Here is a 20007-nt window from a genome sequence, read left to right on the forward strand (position 1 = left end):
GCCTGGAGGCAAATCAGCAATTAAGGGCCTAATCCTGTACCCCTGAAATCAACAGGCATTTTGCTGTTGTCTTCAAGAGACCCAAAACCGGGCCTAGTAGCAGGATAACAATTGTACTGCCGATAAGGAGTCTCTAACTACACAGCAGGGGAGGAGCTCATCTGATTTAAAACCAGAGTCAGTCCAAGGTGCATGAAAAGCACTCTAAATTCTTGAATCATTCACGCATCCCCAAGCTTTCAGATGACATTATCGAGAGGGTGTCATCACCCACATAGTCACTGACCTTTCCACTCAGATTCAGAGAGGTTATTGTGTCTTGCTCTATAACAGGTTACAACCATCCCAAACGCAGAGCTATTAGGCCTGTCATTCGCTCTGCCATTGTTGCTCCGTCTTAGCGACTTGGAAGCTCTTTTCCTGGTCAGTCGGCCGGCCGGCCTGCCGAGAGCTGTCTGGGTGCCCTGTCTCCAGTTGGGATTCTATTAGAGGGGAAGTCAAGCCAATTAAATCAAGCAGCACTGAATCTCTAATTGACACAAATGAAACAGAAAGACAGCTGGAAGGGTGGGGGAGGGAGAGGGAGCAGGTGTCCTGGGTGAGGAAGAGATGGAAATCCACCCGAACAGCGCTGCCGCTCCCTTTATTCTCTATATTGATACTGGTTAGAAACATTAAAAGATATTTCAAAATATCCTTGCTACCACTGGCAATAGCACTAATGAGTGCAACTAATGTACTGATGAGCGTTCTACAGATGATTAGGATATTACCAAAAAAAAGAAGAAAAAAGTTCCATCTCAGCATATTTATGGTCTCTCTAACCTTTTTATATGCACTCATGAATAAAAATGATCAGACAAATTCCCCCCCTTCCCTCCCCCCCATAATTATTTTGAAGAGGATAGGGAACTGCTGTTCAACAGTTACAACTGAAAAATAAATGTGCGTCCTTCACGGTACTCGGTTTCCACAAGTTTCTCCCCCTACCCCCCGTTCACAATCAGAAGATATTCTTTTAAGCACATATGCTTTTAAAGATTAATTTGTATTAAAAAACAATACTTTTTCAAAAGTCAGAGCTCTTCAAGCACCGACCGGGCACAGGGAAACATGACTTCACCAAGGTTACAAAAAATAAAGGCAGGTCTTACAACAGGTATAAGCACCAAGTCCAGTTCTGGTATCCGGAAAACCCCAGCTCAGTGGCTGCACGAATCTTGCATTCAGTGGGACAGCGACCCCCCTCGGCGTAGCTGGTAGTCAGATGAACATGGCTCTCTGTCAGGAGGTGGGAACCGTGGGTGAAGAAAGAGCCTAGGTGTCCCTCTGTCTTTCAAGTGCTCTAACCACTAGGCTGTACACAAAGGTGGTAATCTGTTCTTTTCATTGCATTTTCAAAGAGACCAGAGAGCCCCACTCAGTTCCTTCTATGGATGGATGTAATACCTATCCTCGGAGGATTTCCAGACCGGGATCCCGAGTGGATGGAGGGTCCCTTGCACTGAAGGAGGAGCCAAGGTCTCTAACGCTGGGATCTGGATTCGATTTCTAGACTAACCACGTGAAAGTTGGGCTTCACAGTTCCTGACCACAACTAAGCCCTTTACTTAACACAGCTCGCAGTCAGCAGAGCTGGTACCGGTACCTGGCTTGCCAGACTCCCAGCTGTGGTTCTTGCCCAGTAGAGGTTTCTGCCTCACACCTGACGTCGCTTTTATGGAAAGAAATGATATCTCTAGCTTTCTGGGAAAGAGAAATGCTTTTCTTTCTGCAAGTCTCAGTTGAAGGAGCTTCAGAGAGGGTCCAATAAATGCCAGGACAAAGTTTTTAAGGTAACAGCTCCATCTGGCAGCAGACAGTGACGGAGTCGGATTCTGCTTTGGAGCACAAGTGGATCTAATGTCACACCAGTTGAGTCACCACCACGAATCTGGAGCTGGGCTGTTGTGCTTGTGCAGAGAACCTGCATCTCCATCTGGAAATACTGCAACAAGTGATGCAGTCACACCTATGTATTTCTCCTACACCTCTGACCTCTAGAATCGCTCTTCCAACATTTTTTGACAATTTTCCCTCAACGTTTTCCCATCTGAGAGATGGATCTTTGGGAATTACTTTAGTAATTAGAAATACATCCAGCACAAAGGCTCTGTTTGAACCTCAGAAGAGCTCCTGACCCCTTCCTGGGACAGCACTGGATACTTTTTACTTGACTTTGGCAGCGTCTGTTCACTATACAGTCCAGACTTTGACTGGACAGAAGGTGGGAGCGTGGATGACAAATGGCTTGGACCTAGTAATTAGTAGTGAATCCAGTCCAGAACATCAAATATCTAGTGGTGGCACCTATGAACATTTAAGCAAAGTAACATTCAAATGCTTCCACAAACCTGCAGGCAGGGATGTCTAAACAGAAGGACCACAAGTGATGCCCCAGTTGTCTCAGTCGCACCTCTGCACATCTGGATTCGCTTTGCTCAGTTCTGCAGGGTTACATTGGTGGAAAACCACTGTGCGGACAGATCTAGACTTGATGATTGTGCACATCCCTTGTAGGAAAACTGCTTCTGATGTGGGGTTGCTACAGACATGCAGGAGGAATTATGTACAACCATCCAGGCATCACCCTGAGAATATAACCACTTGAGAGTCCACCGCGAGGCAACTTTCTTTAAGTTGTTATTGTTACTGAAAAGGAGAAAAAAGGTAAAATCTGAACATAATTCTCCCAAATGGCAGAAAATACACACATGTTCCTGGAACAGTGTTAGGAAATGTTTATATGACCGCTGCATCCAAAGGTCCCAGTCAGATGTGGGGTCCTGTTTTGCTGGGCACTGCACAAACATAGAGAAATGAGCATTGCCATGAAAGGCTTTATAATCGAATCATTACATTTGCAGGAAGACAATGTGCATGTGACCTATAAAGCCTTTCCCCCCCCTCTTCCTGCTCTGAAACCATAAAACCATTTTGCTTCCAAGCTTAATGTCTTCCTTTAAGAAACCCTTTTACAGAACAAACGCCATCGTTACATACTGTCCAGCTGCATTAACTCTCGCTGAAGCACGAAGCCATGCAGCATGGATTAATTCACTGTGCAGATACTTGACAAGCAAAACATGTGACTCAAATCTTTCCACTGTTGATGGTGAAAAGTCCATTTCTGGGGGGCTGGATGGCTCAGGCGACTGGTAATTTGATACAGAGGCTTTCACCTTTAGGTTGCCACTTTCAATCCACATTGCAAAATCCATCATTACAACAGGCCTCCCTACGGGCTCAGAGAAGCCAAACATTGAACACGCTGAAGGGGGTGCAGTAGGCAGAAGTGGTTTTTGCAAGTCTGATTTGAGGTATTGTAATGGGAAAGCAGGAGAAAGCTTGCCTGTGCCAGACCTGATCTCTAAACAAGCAGAGACTTTCCTCTCCAGGCCTGTCAAGTCAGCACCTTTCATCAGTTACTTGTGGAAAAAAAATTAAAGTATCAGTTATTTATCTACCTCTTCCCTTTGGGTTGTGTTTGCATGCTTCTCTAAATGGACTGGAATTAATCAAAAATCTGACTTTTCCTACTACATAAGGCAGCAGGCGTCATGGTTGTCACTGGGTATCAAACGTGGCTCAGGTCTAAGGTAGACGTGGCCAGAGGTTGTGTCTATGCTACAAATGCAACAACCCTAGGACGTGAAGAGAGATCCTGGACCAGAGCATCTCCTGTGTTTACAGGCAACCATTCATCCAAAAGTCCTAGAAATGTGGTAAAAGCACCTTATGAAAATAAAAACCACTGTACAAATCACGTAAGTAAAAAGCAAGGGAGACGAGCACAACACGGTTGTCCTCTGCCTGACGCAGTGAAAATACCAGTTCTCTATCTTGGGACGGAGACAGCCTCTCAACGTGGAGAGCAGACTAAAATGGTCTTGGGTGGGCAGTGGTGAAATTTCACTTTGCAGATGTTCAAAGCCACCACCTGCAGTATTGATAAGGCCCTGCTAATTGAGGCTTCTCTAAAGGAAGCCCTCACAAAGCCCTACCTGTAATTACATCATTTGAACTAGTTTAAGAAATTTTGAGTCATAAAGATGAGTGGAGGAATTCTGGCTTGAATCTAAATGATGAAGTAATTAAACATGTAGAAAGTACTTTGAGGATGTAAAGCGCTATCATTGAGTTGAGAAGAACACGAGATGACTGAAGGGTGTCAGAGAATTTTGAAGCGTGCGAGAAAACGCCGCGATCTATTTCTCCCGTCCTCTCGCTCTTCCAGAGACTCATAGTAGAAAGAAGCTGCCAAGGGAATGGGACCAAACCCACCCAGAAGTGCTTTCTTCTATCTTAATGTACCTGGCTTAAACTTGTTTTCCGCCCCCTTCCTCCTGTTGCAAATATCCAAGATGACCAGCTTGCCGTTTGCCTGGAGAAAAAAAACACACCCCTGGGGAAAAGAGGAATTTCTGTTTCTTCTGATCTCTTGTATTAAGCTGAAGAGGTTGCACCTGTTGTAGGTTTGCTGCACCATCTGCTGTTTAAACAACAAGACGGCATTTGAGCAACCCGGCACACAGAGTTTAGGCTTGTTGATAAGTTATCAGTGAGATCAGCTGATGTAGAAAGGCTTTGTATAATTAGCACTCCCCCTCCCTTTTGTTCTTTTCAGTGCTTAAACTATATTTAAACTTGGCCTTGCTAATGGGAAGGGCTGCTGTAGTTGCTTTCACCGAGTTGCCGAGAAAATCTGATGGCCGAATATGACAAATGGAAGATGATAGGGGTTCTTAAGAATATTCTGATGGCCCAAGCTGTATCCCAAGACTAGGATTTTGGCTTGTATTCTCAAGTAATCCTTCAAGGTGAGAAAACTTACTCCGTTTGGCTTCTTCCCCTTCACCAGCTGCTTTCTTGGTACTGTAGCAAAGTCCAAGCAAACTTGGTGCAAAAGGGTGTTCTTGGAGGAGAGCAATATATTCCTTGGAGTATGACTGGCTTATAAATGAATACCGTCGCTCTAAACACTGACTTGGAATGAATATGTTAATTGAGCTATTTCCCTTCCCATCCCTGCTGTGCAAATTTATTATTTACATCATCCAAATGCTGACAGGATTAGGAGGGCTAGCCTGCGAGGCACCAGGCAAAAATGCAGGATGAAGTCTCTGCTCTGAAAAGCCGACAGGGTAGGTTTCCTGGGGTTTCCAGTAGAAGCCACACGAGCGCTTCCACGACAGTCTAATTGGACATCTCACCGAGGAGGTAAGTCGGCAAGGAGGTTGCACAACCCAATTGTGAGGGGACTTCACATCGGGCCAAGATGCACACATTGCAGCTCATCTTTTGTGGTGTGCAAGAGCTGGGCAGGCCCCCTTTTGATAGAGGGAAGGACTGAGAAAGTGGATGGCCGGTAAGTAGGGGTAGTGACAGGTTGGCTTGTTTGTCAGACCTGAGCTTGGGGGCTCTCCCTGGAGGTACGTCACCTGCTCCCAAGCTCGTCACGTCTCTCGGTGAAGCGCCACACACCAAATTCTTAGCTCTGTAGGCCAGTCAGGCAGCAAACAGCCGGACTCATCACACCCTCTTGCGGACACAACTGCAAACTACTGTAGGATGCAGCTGAGATGAACTCTTCAAACCTAGCGCTCATGGGCTAGCTGCTTGCTGTGGCCTCACTCTTCTGTTGAAGGGGTGGGTGGCTCTCCAGAAATTCAAATCTGTACATGCGGCATCTATTCCTGCTCTGGGCTGCTGTAGGAGATGGACAGGCAGCACCAGGATTGGAGCCACAGTGTTTATAGCACACCTATGGCCAGAGCCAATTTCCAGCGAGAAGACTGGTGGGGCAGGGGCAGTTCAAGAGAAAGTTTGAAAAAGCAAACTTGTCTTCCTGAAACTCTGCATGCCGCGAGCAGCAGAGAGCTGTTCTGGGAAGTCTCGCAGAATTGCAGGGAGCTCCACACTGCGTGTCTGGAAAATTAGCCAGAGTTCATACCTGTAAGAGTTATTCCTCCTCTGCCATCCCATCTCATCACCTCTCTCAGCTGGCTGACCTTGCAACTCCAGCCTTCGAATCTTAGAAAAGTTGGAAGGGAAGGGACCTCCAGAAGTCATCTAGTCTATCCCCTCGCATGAAGCAAGATCATCCCTTGCAAATCCACTGCCTGATCTCTTAGCAAAACTACACAGCCAACCCTGACACAACCGCAAGACATAACACCCCTGGCACAGGTGAAGCAGGGGATCTCAGTGGCCGAAGTCCTGCTGGGGTAAGGTTCGTAGATTCACGGGTCCACAGATGTTAGGGGCTGGAAGGGACCTCGAGATCATCAGGTCCAGCCCCCTGCACTTGGGCAGGAAAGACTGCTGGGATCAAATGATCCCAGCAAGGGGAGAGGCCAGATGTTTTTTGAAGATATCCAGAGTAGGCGAGCGGACCACCTCTGGGGAGAGTCTATTCCAGACCCTGGACACTCGAGCTGTTAACACGTGCTTGAGAGATCTTGCTTAGCTAAAGAGAAGAGGTATGATAGTGTAGGGAGGAGAGGTCTGTGGTAGCTAAAAGGACAGATTCCTTTCTAAAGTCCATATAAAACAATATTTTGAGTATAAAAGCACTGACACGATAGACTCGTAGACGCATAGAAAAGTAAGGCTGGAAGGGACCTCAAGGACAGCCTGAGGCCAGGAACAACTACATGGGTAGGCCTAAGATGGGGATACTGGCCTTCTCTCCTGCCCTGACCCAGATGATAAAAAAGCATGAAAATAAACTTTACAAGAAAAATTGAAGTCTGGTTTCCAGGGACTCCAGCTACATGCCCCCCCGCCAAGGATCTGCCCCTTCTGCTCCTCACCACCACCCCACCGTGTTCAAGCCTGAAAACAAGCCGTGAAAGGGAGACCGCTCACCTGTCCCTAGCACGCAACCCTCTCTGCTCAGAATTACTTCTCCCACTTCCCACCATCCAGCCACTTACCACTGCAAATTTTATAATGACACAAATAAGCGCCTCTTCAGTTCTAAATGATCAGCTGCCGACACCAGCGCTGCACCCACTCTACGAAACCGAGCTTTTTCCATGTCTGTTCATTCTCCCCAGGTCTCTAGACCAGCCTGCTAGTCAAAGGAAGGCTCTTCACTGAATGAGGTTGGTGCAAGCGCAGCTACTTTCCAAAGGAACAATGCACTGAGTTAGCTAAGCTTTAGGACCACAACACCATAATATTTTAATAACCAGAGCAGGAAATGGTCTTGGCAACAGGCCTCCAGCTTCTAAAGGGTGAAGGGAGGTTTTTGTTCAGAATTTACCGAAACAAAAAAATTAAGAGGAAGAAAGAAAATGTGCAAAGTAAGATGCTTTTATAAAAGGAAAGGAACAAGCTGCTGAATCTCACAGGACAGCAATAGTGTCCAACAAAGCCTCTTCTCCTTGAACTTGAAGCAGGCTCATCCAGTGATTCCCAACTAGAGCGCACGGCAGAGTTACGGAGGGGTGCCGCGAGTCCAGAAAAGGCTGAGAGCTACTGTTGGCCTCTAACAGGATGGTAAAGGCTGGCTGTTTCAGCCGCTAGAGGGTAATGGTGCACACGAAAGACAGACAGGAACTTACCATTCCCCAAAAAGTGCGTGCAGGTACCAGGGCGGAGAGAGGAAGCAGAGAAACGAATCCATCCATCTTTAAAAGCATCTCCGAGGACGGAGCACTAGAAGGTCGGCCGTGCAAACACAAAGCAGGCGAGAGCTTGAACTGCACGAACTCTCCTGCAGCCAGGACTCCGGGCGAGGGTGTGCGTACCCCTCACATTTAGGAAACTTACTGTTCGCCTGGGACCAGCACCAGCTCCCGAAGGAGCTGGCATAAGCAACACGCTGCAGAGCAGTTTCAAAATAATCCACAGAATAAAAATAAAAATTTCTTCCCAACCGTGGGCAGCTTGCCAACCAGGCGTGCCCTGAAGCACAGGTCTTCCTCTCTCCCTGGTTGGCTGAGCAAAGCAAAGTCTTGTGCTCAGCGTGTATATAAACAGTTTAATTGCAGGGGGTTGTAGATATAAAGAAGTAGCCAGAAGAAAGTTAACAAGGCAGTTAGAGAGTCAAAATTAGTTTTGCGGATTTCAGTGCCCAGCATGGCAGACAATGGCTAGCAGCACTGCTGGGGAGTGCTACGGCAGGCTCCTTGCATCTCTCTCCATGCTCTAGGCTCTTACCCCAACATTTGGTTTCTAGAGCGACGCAAACCCCCCGTATTGTTCTGGGCCTGGCGAGTAAGAGCAGCACTTCACAACACAGCCAGCCTGGTTAGCAGCTAATATTTCAACTCCAGATCGGAAGGAAGCATTGCTGCGTTCCAGAATAATTGTGATCGGCTCCCTGAGGGCCAAAAATGTCGTACAGGACGTAGATCATTTGAGAGAGACATCAAGAGCGCAGGGGGGACGGTCCCTGACATCAAAGTCTCTGCAAGTTGCTGTAAACATAAGGCAGCCTCCTCAGCTGGGATCTGGGCAGATAGCGTGCACCAGAGCTGGAGCAAAAGACATTTTAAAGCATCCGTTACATACAAGGGAGTAGATCAAGGCCAAAGAGAGACCTTTAAGTGGTCATAACTCCAGTGACTTCAGGACCTCAGTTTCTGCTGTCCCAAGAGAGTCACCAACATCTGCCCCAGGAGGAACCTGATGGGCATTATCATTATCCCGTCACAACCTGGTGTGGACACTGTTCTGGAAAAGAGTCATTAATTCCAGATTAAAACTCCTTGGGTCCAGATTTGATACAGCGCCCAGTTAAACAACAGTGAATCGTTGCTCTGCCGTAACTGCTAGGCAGTTTTCCCGAGGGAGGCAGGTCTTCCCCGATACATTTGTTGGCGACCATCAGGAGGAATCAGCTCAGCAGCTAAGCTTCACGCCCGGCTGTGGTGGTGGGGCCACGGGGCACCGATAGGAACTGAGCAACTTAAGGCAAATCCGTCACTGTGGAAAGTACACCCGCGCTTCCTCGAAGCAGAGATACTCGACCTTTTTAGACACCAGGCCCCCTCGGAAAATGCCAGCTCCTGGCTGTCACTTGTTTTGTGACTATGGAAAAATAACAGAGCGACTCTTCTGTTGCAAAACCCTCAGAAAGACGTCAGCCCTTTGGATGCCTACTTGAAATCTCTGGGTTTACCTTCTGCATCCTGTGGAGGTGTTTGCATAATTAACAGTGCCAACATTGTGCAAGCCCCCTAAAAGGATCTCACGGCACCCTGCTGCACCATGGCTTCCTGGCTGAGAATCACCGCTATAAAGAGAAGAGAGACTGGGGACCAGGGAAATGCAGCTGTTTTCACCGTTTAATTAAAGTATCTCAGGTTTTAACTAGCTGAAAACAATAGTAAGTGACGGAGGAATCAAGAAGGGAGAAGAAAATTGTAGTGGTGTATTTCTGCAAGGGAATTTAAAAATCTGGAGGGACCTGTTAAAGTCTACTGGGACAAACTGAAATAAGAGGTTTCCTTCTTTTCATGGGAGCAGCCACTATACCCGATAATCACTCACTAGGAGAGACTTGCTCCCTTTCTGATAGCAGCCACATCCTCGGACATCTGCCGTTTCAAGACTTCCCTTCCACCCTCATTGGAGAGGACCTGGCTGCCAGGATCCCAGACACATTTCTTATTTGTATCGGAACGTCTCAGAGGTTCAAATGAACAAAGCTAGGAATCCCTGCCGAGGGCTCGTTTCAATCAGGATTGTGATCTAATTTGTAAACGAGAGTTCCCCTCCGTAGGCCATATTCCGCCACCTTTCGTGTGGCTCAGTCCTAATTTTTTTGGTTGCGGAGGGAAGGTGGCAGAAGCAGTGTTGCGAGCAGAAATGTCTTGTTATCTCGTCACAGAGAGATCTATGGGGAGGAGATGTGCTTCCAGAGATGAAAAGCTTTGTGTAAGTTTCAAAAGGCAGGGGGAAAATCCCCATCATCCCCAGTTCAGAGGGGAAGGGGCTAGTCTTGTTCATTCCTTTAGCGACAGAATAAGTTAATGTTTAGTCAGCAAAATAAACTTCAACTGAATTACAAGTTTATTGTACAGTTCAGAAAGAAACCCTGAGATAAGCCATAGAACAAAGTTAAATAAGAAAAATATTAGGTTTTCTTTTTCCTCTTTGCAAGAATCGGTGATGCAAAGCAAAACATTTGGGAGAGAAACCAACACCAACCCAGAACCTCAACACTGCTACAGAGGAGAGTTCTGCCACATCCACATCTGCTCAGCAGACAAAATCCTGAACGAATGCTGGAGGTGATGGTGGAATAGACATGTGGATGGAGGAACGACCCAGACCCTACAGACATCCAGGTAGGTGTTGATCACGAGTCAGACTCTTACACACTTGTACAGCACTCACGTAGCTTGGTGAGGAGAAGGGAAGAAAGTCGAAACAAACCAAGACAAGGCTGGAATTCAAGAACTGGCTTTACACTCTCTACACAAAGGGGGAGGAGGGTGAAGATGGGGAGTAGTTTATGACAACAGGTCGCGCTGGAAAGAACTACGGGTTTGGCTTTGGGGAGGGGACGAGAAGCTGAGAACAGACAGACAGACTTGCAGCTGTGCCAGCCCTGGCGATGCATCTAGGATCAAGGCCTGGTTCTTCATCAGGAGGCAAGAACCAGGGCTGCTCGTTAGTGCCAACGTTACATGGATTGTACATTCTACTTCTCATATACACAAAAGAATCCTTTTAAAAACAGCGTCAATTTACACTTTTTTCCCCCCTTAAACAAAAGGCTTTACAGTGAGCTCCTATAGGTAAAGGCGTGCTCACAAGAGGAGCTGGTCTTTCAGAAGTAGAAAGGCACTTGGCCTTGACATGGGTTGGGTAAAGAGTCCACACGTGGGCTTCTTTCCAGGCCTTATTTGACTCCTGCCTTTCCACTCCCAGTCTTCAGTAGCTTGTGCAAAAATCAGGAGCAAAGGCATCGTAAAACATGGCCCTGGACTGCCCCAGGCTCTTATTACAGTGTGGTGGAGGGAAGCTTCTTCACCCGCCTCTGTGCCAGAATGGAGGACTCAATGGGCTTCAGCTGGGGGCTTGGCTTGGCGCTGTTCAATGCAGAATAGGTTGCAGCCATCGCTCCCTTGGAGAGAAGGATGAAGAGAGGTCACTGGTGTGTCACGGGACCCCACCCAGCCAGAGAGAGGCATGCAGGTATGTCAGCCCACTGAAAATGACTGCAGGACAGGCTCTCCCACGGACAAGGAGTTCAGCCCTTTTGAGAACGGTTATCAGAAGTCTCCTAACAGCTTTTGTGCAAAGTCTGGCTTTTTGCCTTGCACATCTCCCCCGTATCCGCCTCATGCCCTTCCGGCAGGTAAAACTTGATCACCACCCCCAAACCTGAGCTCTGCTCTGACTAGAAAAGGCTGAAAGCACCAGAGTAGCAGCACCACGCCACGGTCGGTACCTTTACGAGCTGTACATCCTGGTGAGTCAGTTGGCTCCGGGGTAAGCTGTCCTTCTGTGTTATCCACGGGTGCTGCAGGACTTGCTTGGCAGTCAGGCGCTGGTGAGGATCAACATGGAGCATCTTGGATACCAGATCCTGGAGAAAACATTCGTGGAATAAGACTTCAGAAAGAGGAGAGAGATCCACCAGGCCTGGGGTGCAGCAGCTTGCCCACGTAGATATGCCCAGCTGCCCAGAAGAAATGACAACAGCTTGCCCAGGTAGATGTGCCCAGGAGATACTTGGGGGACGTAGCTGAGCCTCAGTGGCTAATGGTGGGGAAGCTACGGCTGTCCATTCTTGACTGGAGCTGGTCACCTCTATTCAGGCATTAAATCCTACCTTGGCTGCATCAGATATTGTATCCCAGTTTCCCCCTTTGAGAGAGAACTTCCCGCCTCCTATTCGCAGCAGGATCTCCTCGGGAGTGTCATTGGGCCCGTTGGCAAATGGTGTGTACCTGAAAGGGAAAAGAAGTTTGCAGGTTGCTCACAGCCAAGTAACCAAAAGTTCAGCCTGAATTAAAATGACAAACAAGGACACATATCACTCACTGCAGCAATCACACTGCTTACTGTACCTGTATGACAAGAGATGGGGGTACTTACCCTGCCAGCATCGTATAGAGGAGTATCCCTAAACTCCAGATATCACAGCCCTCGTCGTAGCCTTGACGCTTTAGTACCTGAACAGAGGAAGCACAGGGAAAGATTTCAGGTGCTTCAGCTGACCAGAGCTCCTAGTGCGTCAACTGAGCAGCGGTTTGATCTCGCACAACTGAGCACAAGGCTCCTCCTGGGGCTCTGCCATGTAATGACACCAGAGGCGCAGTCAAGGATTCAAATCAGATTTTTGATGCCAAAGGAGCCTCCTAGATGCATCAAAACAAAACTCAGAGCTTGTCTTCATAATCATGACTAAGTGAATGACACACGGCATACAGCAAGTGTACTTGCCCTTTAACACAAGAGTTTTGGAACAGAGGCACCGCTTCGATAGCCCCACCACTACCCAGAAGTGGGGTCGTATTGTGTGTGCGGGCGTGGGTAGGAGAGGGGAGTGAAGGTGGAAAGAAAAATCAGTGAATCCTGCAGCATCTTCATTCTGGTTTTAAATCCAGCCATCACTTCAGACAATAGATGCATAACGCTTTCAATAAAATATATATGTGAACAAAGACAATAGATGAGTCTCTCTTTTAGAGACGCCATGGATCGGATGAGAGGGTTAAAAGGAGTCACAGAACATCCATTAGTGAAAATCCTCAGTGCGGAGTTACTACCCCCTCCTCCAAAAGCAGCCACGCTGGCAGAACATGAGATCCAGGCTTGCTCTATATTTAACAGGTTAGCTGATGTAGGCAGGGAGGCTTGCAGCCTGAGGGAAGGCAGCAAGAGATAGAGAAGAGTTTCGGGCTACAAGGCACTCACTTCAGGGGCCACAAAATTTGCGGTGTAGCAAGGGGTCATGAGAAGGCCATTCTCTGCTCTCAGCTGCTTGGCGAAGCCGAAGTCGCAGATGCGAATGTTTTCCGGGTTTCCCGACTCATCCACGTAGAGGATGTTGCTGGGTTTCAAGTCCCTGTGAACTACCTGCAAAGGAAAAAGCAGAAGGTGCCATTGCAACATCTTTCTCCCATAGCAACTACAGTCATCCTTCCAGCACAGCGACCGCACAGACTGGCTCCACGACTGAAATCAACCCTAACACGATGCACTGCTACTTTCATGGAAACAGCAGCTCTGGGCCAGCCTGCTTCTCACCAAGCTGAACGGGAACAGGCCAGGCTCTCAGCCTCTCCTACTCACCCCTTGAGAGTGCAGATACTCCACCGTTTTACAGATCGTATGGAGGACAGAACTGGCCTCCCGCTCAGAGAAGCACTTCTGCCGGAGGATTTTGTCCAACAGCTCCCCTCCTCTCATTAGCTCAGTCACCAGATAAACATACTTTCCATCCTCATACACCTGCCAAGGCAGATATACAGGGAAGAGTCACTACAAACAGAAGTGATCACACACGCTTTCCAAAGTCCTGCAGACAGCGTTGCTCATAGCCACACAAGGAGCGAGTGATATTATGTGCATCCTACTACGGCCTGCTCAGCCTCAGGTAGTTGGAATGAACTTTCACGAGCTCTTAAAAAAACCTGAAGTCAATCCAAGTTTTGACGAGCTCAAGCTGAGAGCTTCCTTTGCCCCAGCCTCGGTTACCAAGCAACACCGAGAAACCAACTGGTTTAATGGTGCACGTGCTCACTTAGAGCAGAGCGGGGATCAAAGAAGCGCAGCTCAGCACTGGAAGACCTGGTGGCAACAAAAAATAACAGGTGTCCCCTGTCCTGTAAACCTTGTAGAGCGGCTTCTTCTACTAGGGCACAGGGGAAGCCGGCCGGATTCTAGCTGGAAGGAGATCTGCAACTCTGAGCCAGTCTTTGCAGCAGGCAGGGGATAGCCGGGTGCCTCTGAAGCTCCCTTTTGGAGCTTCACCACAGTCTACACACAACACAGGAAGAATCCTCTCTCCCTCCCCTTCAGCACGTGCTGAGCAGCTCTGAGGTCTCCACGGACCAGACTGCTGGGGGACAGGGAGGAGGGTTGCTTAGAAGAGGCAACTGTTCTGGCGTATCCTGAACCCATCCGCGCAGGTTCTACTTACATCTTTCAGTGTGATGATGTTGGGGTGCTGCCCGTACCGCAGCAGGATCTCCATCTCCTCCGAAGGGTCTCGTTTGCTCTTATCAATGATCTGCAAGAGCGAGCGTAAAAAGGTTAGCCAGAGCTGGGGTCCTTCTGCAAGGCAGGAGATGGGACAGAGCAGCGTGGGGAGAAAGAAGTGGAGCGCGCTGCAGGATCTACCCGGTGAGGGATTTATTCAACTTCCACTCCCCACTGCCTGCTTTACGTTTGCTTTTGAACTTTTCTTTGCTTAGTACCAGTTCTAGAGCCCCCTGGTTCCAAGCAGCCTGTCTTCAGGTTGGGACAAGTTGGAAGTGTTCCCCAAGACCCGAGACAGGGAGCCTGAGTAATACAAAGTGAGGCGCAGTATTGAACTCTCCTCCTAGAGTGCCGGTTCCCCATCCCTCCCAGAGCAGACATCCAGCACGCTGCCACGTGAGAAGCCACTGACATTGCACTCAAGAGGGCAAGGCTTTGTTTTTAGATCTTCTTCAGGCCACTATTAGCAAGAAGGAAACCCGGCCGTGGGAGTGCAGATGTGAGATGGGAGGTCTCAGACCTTGACTGCGTATTCCGTGTTGGTTGCTTTGTGAATGCAACGTTTGCACACAGAGTAGGAGCCCACGCCGATGGCCTCCTTCACTATGTAGCCATCGGTGAACTGGAGACTCTTGCCATGCAGCTGCTACGAGACAATGAAACGAGGGGGAAGATTTAACATTCAAGAACCTCATTACACCATAACGACTGAGCACAAACAACATAGGAATGGACTGACTGGCTGCTTTCAACTTCCCCACCACGACTTTTTATACTCCCCGGCAGGTAGGAGAAAGAGGCAAAGCCAGGGCAAACAAGTTGCTGTGCTAGCATCATCACGTCTTGTGCATCTGTAGTATCTTCCAGCTCCAAACTGTGCCCATGGCCACACATCAGCAGGTGGTGTACCTCCAGGACAGTGGGCAGGTGACACACATCAGAGATGAAGGGGCTTTGGCTATATAATACAGCAGCCAAGGGAAGTTATAGAAGACTCACTAGATCTTCAGCATGTAGGGTGCTTTGCTTACTCTTTCAGACTGGATGTTCAGCAGGATTTAAGTACTGAACTCCCTCGGGCACCTTTGAATTTCCAGTGGGATCTGGGTCTCTAATTCCCTCAAAGCGCTTTTGAAAAATCCCAGGGTACACAAGAGAGGCAGGAGCCCTGACAACCTGCCTCTCTGCAGGACATAGGACTGTTCTGGCCCTAGCATGACTCAAAACTCCTGGCTCCATACGTCTGACATGCATGATTTAGCTAAGTCCCGTGGGTATTTTTGGAACCTTATAGCATGTTGAAGTTTGGTTTTGAACCTCTCTGCAGGTGGTTAGGGAGAGATCTGTCTCTGCCAAGTATGGGCCGTGCCTTTTGGCCTGTAGTGGGTGATCAGGAGCCGTCTTTTCTTTGGCTCTCACCCACAGCCTTGCTCAGCCACTGACACAATAATTCTGACACGTTCTGGAATCTGCAGAAGAACCGACCATTTAACTCGCAAGAGCAAATTCCTCCTTCTCCAAGACACCAAACTCCCCCTCAGCCTTTCCCGAAGACCTCATGCAGAGCTCCCGGGCCCGCTGGAAGTACCGCAGTTTAAGACAGGACTGTCCTTGGTCTGTGCCTCTTACCTGGACCACGGAGTTCAAAGGTGCTTGGGTAGATTTGACTTTGCCATCCTCCATCATGCCGGTTGCCACAAAACTGAACCCACGGAAGAGCTGATGGGCCCCGGCACTGGGGGGAATTCCAGGGGAGTCTGCAATGGGTCAGGGAGAGGATTCACCTTGCTGCGACGGCATCCTGCCAAGAGCCAGTGCGCTCCCCACGCCCCCTCCTTACTAAAAGGCTCCCAAGCTCCTCTAGGCCACATTCACACTTCAGGCTAGTCCCTAAGTGACGGGGAAATTTATTTGAGGGAGCACCCTGCAGATTTGCCTCTGCCCCCTCGCCCTCCACCGTGTGGAGTCTGTGCCCCTCACTCTCCAGCGCTGCTAGAACAGGAGAGCCAATGTTATGCACCCCCCAGCACCACGGGCAGCAAAGCCAAAGCGTCCTGTGTCAGGCTCCCGCACAGCAGCCTCCCGCTAACCTTTTGGCGTTCGAGACGTGAACTCCGTGTCAAAATAGAAGGTGTCGTCCGGCCGGCCCACTGCAGGTTTGAAGGGGGGTTTGATTTCCCTGCGATACAGCTTCTGGAAAACAAAGGCCACGGATGCAGTTTGAGACTTTCCCTGTAGATACGGCCACATGCTCACAAGAGGATGGATTTTCCAGGACCTCCTTGGCAGTTCAGTGTTCGACTAGAGCTCAGCAATCAAGGGGGAAACTCATTGGAAAGGATTTTTTGTTTATCTGTGGTCACATCTGGGACAGGAGCTTGCCTTCCCTTCTCCCCCACTTCCCCCTACCCGGGAGACAGTTGCTGACAAGGGAAAGAGCAGCGGTCCACTTAGTGGTTTACACTACCGGTCTCCATCGCCAGACTGCAGCTCCCAGCTTTAAAGCAGCTCTTGAAGAAGGCAGCAGCTGCACTCAGATCAGCAGTTTGGGGGATGCGCCTCTTCGAAGTTGTGCATCCTGTGGCTCTCACCCACATCAAGATGTTGGTTTGAAGCTAGGGGGTCAGGAAGCTCGATGGTCCCTGCTCTATCACCTCCTCCCACCTCACACTAGCATCAGATACTACACCCGATTGATCCGTCCCTGAAGGAATCATAGAAAATGGGAGCTGGAAGGGAGCTCAGGAGTCGCATCTAGTCCAACCGCTGCTCAAAGCAGGACCAGCCCCAACTACATCATCCCAGCCAAGGCTTTGTCTAGCCAGGTCTTAAACACCTCCAAGGATGGAGACTCCACAACTGCTCGAGGTAACCTGTTCCAGTGCTTCACCACACTCCTAGTGATAATTTTTTTCCTTGTATCCAACCTCAACTTCCCTGGCTGCAACATGAGCCCATTGCTCCTTGTTCTCTCATCTGCCCCCACTGAGAGCAGTCCAGCTCCATCCTCTTTGCAGCCCCCCTGCAGGGAGTTGAAGGCTGCTATCAAATCCCTCCTCGGTCTTCTCTTCTGCAGACTAAATCAGCCCATTTCCCTCAGCCTCTCCTCAGCAGTCGTGTGCCCCAGCCCCCAAATAATTTTCACTGCCCTCCGCTGGACTCTCTCCAACTTGTCCACTTCTTTTCTGGCATGGGGGCCCAAAACTGCACAGAGTTCCCTGTCACAGCCTTTGAGTTGCTTTGTGAAGATAACTTTGAGAGAAACCCTGCTATCATCAGTGGTGGTTTGTTCTAATGGTTTGATGCCTTCCCTTCCTAAAGACCCGAACGCCTCAAAAGAGCCCTGCTAGGGAGGGGAGTACAGTTGGGGAAGCGAGGCACCAAGAAACTGGATTTGCTCCTGGGAGGAAGGTAACTGAATCCTTATTTCCCATATCCCAGTGGGAGCCACCAACACTTTCAACTGGAGAACTGTGAAGTACAACCCTGCCGTTCCCCTGGTAGATCCATGGAGACAGATTTCTGGAAAGGAATGAGTCTTCAACACTCCCCCTGCCATGCCAAGCCCCGGATCAACTTCCACATCCTCCTCTTGCAAGAGATGGTTCATAGCCTCGAGCCTGTGTGATACGTAGGCTTGGCAGGATTCGATTTTTATTGGTAAATGTTGATAAAAGTTGATTTCGCCTCACGCTCGCAGGCCGACAAAAAATATTTCCGTCTTTAATAATCAAAATTTATAGAAAGGGGCCATAAGAAAAATGATGGCTGAAGGAGGTGTGATGCCAGGGGGAGCAGCCCTACAGAACCGTGCTGACTGGTTTGGACTGAAACTCCCAGAAACCTCAGAGGACTGGGAACAAAAGAAGAGGACGTGACAAAGCGGACAAGGGACCGGCAGGCGAGTGGAGCTGGGGCTGATGGAAACTCTGCTGTCTGCAGTCTTACACCAGTTACCTTTGTTGCGGCAGGCAGCTAAACCGCACTATAATAATAGCATACTGTCATTAATAAATTGTCTGCCCCCCACAGCCCTAATTTCATGCAACCCTGAACATTTTAATCAATAAAAATCAAAAGAAATGCTTAGAAATAGATGAGATTATCTCTCTCTATCTGTAGCCGAGCCCAGCTATATGACTGCAGGGGTAAGAGTCGGTTGCGTGTGCCACCCCCGGTCGGTGGGAAGGACACTCGAGAACACGCAGGATCCCAGAGCCAGGAAGAAGGGTTCTGCACTCACGTTCCAGTCGATGGTAGAGTAGAAAGGATGGCGCTTGATCTCTTCTGCCCCATCGGGACCAGAACCTGAAAGAGAAACCACTCTGGATTTACAGCTAGATAGGCTACTGTCAGCCGGCACAACACAGCTGTCACCCCTGAGCAACGTGAGCAGGGATTAGCTCAGGGGTGGGCAAAACATGGCCTGAGGGCCAGATGTGGCCCATGGCAGGACTCCGTTCGGCCCATGGCGGGTCCCTCGGTCCCGCCTGCCCAGGCACTGTCCAGCTGTGGCACGTCCTGCCACCCCAAGGGCACGCAGCGGAGCTGGGGCAGCTGCACAGCAGGACTGCTTTTCTAGGCAGCCCAGGTGGTGGTGGCTCCATCCAGCTGCCGCCGGCACTGGCCCCAGCGCTGCGGTACCAGTGGGGACCTGCGCGTGCAGTCCCCACCCGGGACCCGCTGCTACCTGGGCTGCTTAGAAAGCCCCACTGCACTCCTGGTCAATGTTTGATTTTTAGTATATAATTTGCTTTTTTTCCAGTTTTAAGATGGCAAACCCCCTTCCCAAAAGGAGTAGTTCTGGGGGCAAGGGGAGAGACTTCTGGCGGCAAAGATCAGGGGCTAGGGGGTGGGGCTTCTGGTCTCAAGATGGCAACTAGGGGCGGGGCTACCCTTGCAGCTCTCGACAACTCACTAAAACTCATTAGGTGGACCTCCAGTCGAAATAATTTCCCGCCCCTGGATGAGCTCACATCTAAGCTGTACCAGGATGGGCAGAAGAACAGAAGCCAAAATAAGTCTAGATGTGCCTCGGACCTGCTGGGACAACCGGAGCGAAGATGCAGCGCCAGGCACGCCTGGAAACAAAGAGACTAGGAATGTCTTACCTAATCGGTTGGCTGGATTCCTTTTGAACAGGGCTCGCAGGAGACTCTGCGCTTCGGAGCTCAGAAACTGAGGCATGCCCAGCTTTGCTCTAGACAGGAAAAAAAAAAAAAAAAAAAAGAAGCGATGCATCGGTTGTTAGAAAAATAAGTAGACAGGATCCACCTGCAGCACCCCAGCCCTTTCCCTCTAGCACGGGGGGATTCATAGTTTCATAGTAGCTAGGGTCAGGAGGGACCTGAGCAGATCATCTGGCCTGACCCCCCGCCACCGGCAGGAATGAATGCTGGCTTCACAAGACCCCAGAAAGGTGATTGTCCAACCTCCTTTTGAATTTGCCCAAGGTATGGGCAAGGACCACTTCCCTGGGAAGCTAGTTCCAGATTTTGGCCACCCTAACTGTAAAATATTGCCTTCTGATCTCCAACCTAAACCTATTCTCCATCAGCTTATGACCATTGTTCCTCGTCACCCCAGGTGGTGCTGGCGAGAAAAGGGCTCTGTCTTTTTGCTGTTGATCCCCCTGATGAGCTTGTAGGCAGCCACCAGGTCCCCCCTCAGCCTCCTCTTGCTGAGGCTGAACAGGTTCAGGTCCCTCAGTCTCTCCTCGTAGGGCCTGTCCTGCTGCCCTCTCACCGAGCGGGTGGCCTCCTCTGAGCCCTCTCCAGGCTGGCCACATCCTTTTTA

At 49.5% G+C, this 20007-nt stretch overlaps 1 protein-coding gene across 4 annotated transcripts in view; it reads right to left on the reverse strand.

Moving 5' to 3' along the window:
* Positions 1 to 10042: 10042 nt before the first annotated feature.
* The window catches only part of RPS6KA1 (ribosomal protein S6 kinase A1), a 51902-nt gene continuing 41937 nt past the window's right edge, over positions 10043 to 20007 (reverse strand). For all 4 annotated transcript variants that reach the window (XM_019488928.2, XM_019488927.2, XM_019488926.2 and 1 more), the window contains 12 exons: positions 19323 to 19411; positions 18455 to 18519; positions 16302 to 16404; positions 15841 to 15968; positions 14732 to 14857; positions 14153 to 14242; positions 13303 to 13461; positions 12925 to 13086; positions 12103 to 12179; positions 11837 to 11954; positions 11453 to 11590; positions 10043 to 11125 (listed from right to left, as the gene is read on the reverse strand). In XM_019488928.2, coding sequence (XP_019344473.2) covers positions 11003 to 11125; positions 11453 to 11590; positions 11837 to 11954; positions 12103 to 12179; positions 12925 to 13086; positions 13303 to 13461; positions 14153 to 14242; positions 14732 to 14857; positions 15841 to 15968; positions 16302 to 16404; positions 18455 to 18519; positions 19323 to 19411 — 1378 coding nt within the window. In that variant the 3' untranslated portion in view covers positions 10043 to 11002. The remainder of the gene's footprint in view (positions 11126 to 11452; positions 11591 to 11836; positions 11955 to 12102; positions 12180 to 12924; positions 13087 to 13302; positions 13462 to 14152; positions 14243 to 14731; positions 14858 to 15840; positions 15969 to 16301; positions 16405 to 18454; positions 18520 to 19322; positions 19412 to 20007) is intronic.

This window comes from Alligator mississippiensis, chromosome 6, assembly GCF_030867095.1.
Source record: "Alligator mississippiensis isolate rAllMis1 chromosome 6, rAllMis1, whole genome shotgun sequence".
Taxonomy (NCBI): Eukaryota; Metazoa; Chordata; order Crocodylia; family Alligatoridae; genus Alligator; species Alligator mississippiensis.